The sequence below is a fragment of the Poecilia reticulata genome, linkage group LG8 (genome assembly GCF_000633615.1).
Source record: "Poecilia reticulata strain Guanapo linkage group LG8, Guppy_female_1.0+MT, whole genome shotgun sequence".
Taxonomy (NCBI): Eukaryota; Metazoa; Chordata; class Actinopteri; order Cyprinodontiformes; family Poeciliidae; genus Poecilia; species Poecilia reticulata.
Genome location: NC_024338.1, coordinates 21246299 through 21252102, shown reverse-complemented (window position 1 = coordinate 21252102; position 5804 = coordinate 21246299). Strand labels below are relative to the sequence as shown.

At 38.2% G+C, this 5804-nt stretch overlaps 1 protein-coding gene across 1 annotated transcript in view; it reads left to right on the top strand.

Annotated features, from left to right (window-relative positions):
• Positions 1–1604, top strand: part of sec14l1 (SEC14-like lipid binding 1) — a 10617-nt gene extending 9013 nt beyond the window's left edge. The window contains exon 11 of the mRNA XM_008416671.1: positions 1542–1604. Coding sequence (XP_008414893.1) covers positions 1542–1604 — 63 coding nt within the window. The remainder of the gene's footprint in view (positions 1–1541) is intronic.
• The last annotated feature ends 4200 nt before the right edge of the window (positions 1605–5804 follow it).

Below are 5804 nucleotides of genomic sequence, written 5' to 3'. Positions count from 1 at the left end.
GTTGTAATAAAGCAAATCTTCATATTCCTGCTGTTCTGAAGAGTGTCTGATTTAGTCATGCTGTGTTGGGCTTACAATGTGAGAACAAGAATCAGTGTTTGGGGGTGGATTTCAAAGTGCATATAGCTCTCTCTACAGATTTCATGAGACTTTTTTTATTTATTTATTTWWTTTTTTTTATGCTGCTTAGTGTTCCTAGGCAGCTCATTTGAATTCAGTCTCACGCAGTCCCCTGTGATCTGGCACTGGGCCAGACAGTCGACTGATTTACATAAAACTTTAATTTCCATAAACTTATCAGATGCTTCCAGCTAACACTTAATTGAATTTCCTTGTTATGTTTTTTTTTTTTCCACTTTCTCTATTTGCAACAATTGTGTCATGTATCCACTCATCCTAACATTATTTAAAATCGGGTAACTCAGACTTTCTAACCACCCACTTGAACAAGATCCTTCTCTAAGGCAGATATCACAGGAGATAAAGAAATAAAACGAACACATCAGCTCTTTCTTTTAATATTACACAAACTTGTCGCGTAAATGTGTTTATGCCTCATTACAAATAAACCATTTTGTTATTTTGGTGAAATTTTATGACTGATCAACACACAAGAAGTTGTTTCTGAAAGCCTGAGAACAAGTTATAGTTTTCTAAACGTTACATTCTTTTGTATTCAACCCTCTTTATTCTGTTACCACTTAACATACATTGTATAAAACTAACTTTACGGGAGACATAATGTAAAACGTGATGTAAMACATGTATCATTTTCCTTCCACCTTATATTGGTGTATTACAATATAAAACCTAACAAAAAATAAATGGTTGCTAAGTGACAAACTAGAAAAAGTCCAAGCAGTAGGAATACTTTTGCAAGGCTCCGTATGCCCGAATATTTTTCACTGTGGCGTAGTCACGGTTTACCGGATACACGTTTATGAAGGAATGCGTGCAGACCTGCGTTGTTCACGTCAAGCGTTGAGTCATTTCATTATAGCTGAACTCCGTGAATAGCTGTTGCGGTTCTGCATGCAGGCTAAGCTTCGGTACCGTTATGCCTCGAGGAAAACATCATCATAATTAGCAATGTTTATAATAGTCATTCTAGTTTGTGTTAACATGGAAACACTAATTAGGGAGCGCTAAGGTGTCGGGAGACAAAATTCTTTTAGCCGTGCAGATTCTGTTGCAATCAAGAAATTAAAATGACAAATTGACCGAGTGGTGAACTTTGGAAAGAAGGGGAGGTTCTTATTACTGGTTTGGATGACTTTACTAACTTTGTTTCTTTTTGGTTATATTTTAGTTGGTGATATTTTCGTTGCTTCATAGGAAAATCTAAGGTTATGTCTTCAGAGAATTTGTGAAAGCTTGAATAATATTATGCCCATTTTGTATTTAACTGTTGCATAATTACATTATTCATCCTGGTAGTAGAGTATTTTTGAAGAAATATGAGGATAAGCATGTCAAAAATCACTCAAAAGAAGTTTGTCTTCAAAATTTGACATCTTTAAATTGGTCTCTGTCTCTTTAAGGAGCATCCTAGCCTTTCTGACRCGCCGCCTTCATCACATTATCACACCAAAGCTACTCCGTGATGCCATTTTCAGCCATTCTTGCGAGTGTTGCACTGAAAAGTAGTTCGCACGAGAAGCTAATCTGGTGGAGCAGAGCGAGGAAGGCACCTAAGAGGGGTGCAGTTTGTATTTTTATCATCAAAGTCTCTTTCTTTGACATTTTGATGATCTAAAAATATGCAAATGTGAAAAAAGGTAAAAAAATTTAAAAAACTTTAAAGGGTAAATCATTTTTTGACAGAACTGTATAGACTTACAAACAAAACTGCATAGGGTCCTTGAGCTATCAGTCATGTAAAAATCTCGGAAAATCTCCACCGGCCCCTGCCTGTCAATATTTAAACACGTCTAATTATCTGAACTTTGTTTCCTCAAAAAAAAAAAAAAAAAAAMCCTGAAAATCCAATCTGCAAAGTCTCGCTGCCGTCCTGCATTAGCATTCCTCATAAGCTACTAACTGAGTAAACTTTCCCACCACAATGGGGAAAGTGAGTGTGTGGTGGAGCAAATTAAAATCAGTATTGAATAATACGGCTGTCGAGAATGCTAGATCTCTTAATTCTCTGCTGAGCGCAGCAGGCAGAAAGAACCCCCCACTGAAAACACGCTGCTGAAATATTCTCAGGCTCTTTGTTTCACATATAACCTTCAGATTAAACACGGATGGAAACATGATGATGTTTTCTGTTTTCTCAACTTCAGCATTGGGATTTGTCAACACAGGATTTGTTAATTTATTTTTTTTGACAAAACATTAAAAAAAGTAACAATGAAGGTTGTACTTTGCTAAATARCTCACCCTACGGGCGACCTTCTGAGCAGACGCTGCAGCTGACCGACGGTTGCACTTAAAAGCACAWAAAGGGTCAAAACCAAGTTCAAGCCGAAAATCACTYGTAAACTACTTATCTGTCTAGTAGTTTCCCTCCATCCATCAGACGTTGTAGGGTAAATGGGATTATTCCAACTACATTTGATAATGGAAATGAAAATCCAGTCGGCCAGAAGGCTGCGGTGTCTCGCTGTGGTGTGCAGGCTCATTGAAACTTAAGCTGTGTTTCATTTGCTTCCTTCTGACAAACTTGACCTTCCCACTAATTGAAAARGAGAGCTCTGGATTAGTGCACTAAATTATCTTTTGCAGGCTCGATGCACTGGAGCAGAAACCGTGCGCCACAGTTTAAACGCAATACGTACAACGACGGCAACAAGTTGACGTGTGAGCCTCCTCTGAGGTCCAGGCGGTTCAACTAATCTCACGTCGCCAAGGCAGGAATTAACTTTCTGACTCGACGCGCGTCGGGCTTTATTAACAAGTTCACAAACAAATAGATATGGTCACATCTGTTTTGTTGCTGATGCTTTAAGCCATTCCTCATGCCTTTCAACATTTTTCATTTTTTCCCAACCAGAAACATCATCAATCAGCCTCTGGTTTTGGGCATTTTGTCTGGTGGACTACTCTGCAAAGGACTGCTGGAATTCTCTATAACTTGTTTTGATTTAATCTTTCTCAAAAGAAAAAGGAAAAGAAAAAAAAAATCAAACCTGGTTTTATTTCCGTGGTATTTTCTCTGCTTGCTGACCTCCACGGTTGACATTTCCATAGCTCTCTCTCTCTCTAAGTGGGTGCCGAGCTGCGCGGGCCACAGTGGGCCCTGGCCTCTTTAAATGTTACTGTGGGAACACACTCATTTATCCACTTGCTTGTTCGGACAGAATACCGAGTTTCGCCAGCGTGTTAGTGTGCCTTGGGTAATAATCCAAAACGTACTGCTCGGAAATATGCTTGTTAGATCAATCTGAAAAAAAAACCCCAACTATTTTGGTTCTATTACGTGTGAAATGAAAACTAGAGAATAATCTCTCTGAAGGTTGAAGTTTTTAAGACGGGTTAAATTAATAGATTCTCTTTCATTTCCTGCAAATCCAGCTCTTCCAATCAGAAGTTTTTAAGTCCTGGACTTGCCTTCTGGAGGAGATGTTTTAACTAAGCCGAAATTCATGACTCGGAAACTTTGATCCAAATGCAAACCTATGTGCAGGGCAGGCCCATCTCTGTACATCTACATAGGGCCATGCAGTTCATTTCATATGATTACATATTTATTACAGAACAAACATTGTAGAAACTGTAGAAAAGATTTTTCTAATCTTTGTTTACAGCTTGTGAAGCCAGTCTCAGAATATCTGAAAATTSCACAAGACCAATAAAAAGTACTTTGGACACAGAAATGTGATTTTATGATCAGCAGAATCGGGGAAGGCTGTTGACTGTCATTGACGATTTCCTAATAGCAGATGAGCCACAAAAGGTCACTGCTAAAGATCACCATAGCACTGGAAAGGTGGGAATGTGGGCTGTAGTCACTCCTGAACCAGATGTTCCTCCCTGTGCTAAGAAGAAAAAGGACTTGGACTCTGTGATCCCAACTCGACACAATTGAATGAAATGGCTAAACTGCCTCGCTAGCATCCAATCAAGCTCTACAGAGCTTATTGAAAGACGCCTATGCTAACCACTGTTCAGACCATTTAGAAAAAAATAAATAAAAAAATGAGTCAATCATATTCTAATTCATTGAGAGGCACGTTACGACGTCTTATTCTTCGAGTGACATGGAAAAACCTTATTCCTGTCCATTACAGGTATTCCGTGTACGCATGTTGGTCCTTAGTACTTGGATAACTGTGTTTTCTCCATYAGACAGTGAAGAGTGTCGTTTGAGGCATGTCTCTTTGGTCCTCTCGCCTGTCAAGCCTTACCACCCCTCAATGAACAGGTTTGCCTTGCTGGAAGGCAGTGTTGTTGGCAGTATTCCCAGTGAGGTAGCCATGGCCTGAATATAGAATAGTCTAACGGGGAGTACAGAAAAACAGAAGACTGCAGAGTATTAAGGAAAGAAGATTTGGATTTTCACTAGCTTGGATGCCAACTTGATTGTCAGTCCYTCCTTTTTTTTTTTTTTTCCCAAACATTCAGACTTTGCTGAAGAGTGATKGTGTTCAAGTGGGATACAACTTGTCCTAAGCCAGGCCATCATATTATTCTGTGTTTTTTTTATTTTTTATGTCCCACTGCATCAGAGAGTATACTAGTGCATAATGTAATGCTTTTTCATTCACCATGACAAGCTGAAATAATTTATCGCCAATTCATTTTTAACCGCAGACTTACTTCACGATCAGACAGCATTGCTTTTGCTTGCAGGACTATCAATCGATAAGCTTGCCTGACCCAACACGACCCCTGCTAGGCTCCTATTTTTTCATTGCTTATGTTTGTATTTTGTAATGTTAAACWGGATGTTTTACGTCTGAAGTTAGAGCAATTTTAAATGAGGAAAAAAATAAGAAGAATTCAGATTCATTTATTAAAATAAGYCTCTCCTAATTAGGTCTGAGGAGTTCAGATACATCTCTGAACATTTTTTTTTTTTAATTTTACATCAGTGAGCAAATCTGGCATGATTTTGTTTTGAGCCTATTTGGCACTGGATACATAACAGCTGACTACCAAACATGAAAAGGTCAAGACAACTTTATATCCTCCTTGTATGTTAATACAACACTAAATATTTAAATATCCCATGAAGAGAAAGAAACAATAAAAGCTCATTTAAAGCATACAGATAGAAGCCATGTGACAGGAGCAAACCTGCAATATTCGTTGCTGAGAACTGTGACTTCTAAACCACAAGGCAATCCCAATCTAAGAAAATAAGATTTGAAATTGTGCAACACGGAACCCAACAATCAAAACTATTTTTTCCCAATACGTTATTCAGGATCCAGCGATCAGTTGTATTGAACGCAGCAACCAGATCCAGGAAATTAAAAACCTATGCCAATGTACTCTCAAAAATGTATACATTTTTGAAATTACTTATTATTAAGGCATTTAGTTTAAGCTTGTTCAAACGATATTTGATCCCTGGACCCTTTGATAAATTACCTGAGTATTTACTGTGAGGTGTATTTGAAGTGTAATACAAGTATGAGGGCYGTTTCTTTTTTTAAATGCAGAGGTGGGGACTCGAGTCACATGACTTGGACTCGAGTCAGACTCGAGTCCTTAAAATCACAACTTCAGACTTGATTTGAAAAAATGCTCAAAGACTCGGACTTGACTTTGACTTTCATGCCATTGACTTAGGACTTGACTCGACTTGAAGCTGTTTACTTGAAAAGACTTGATATTTTTTACTCAAAGTCTTAAAA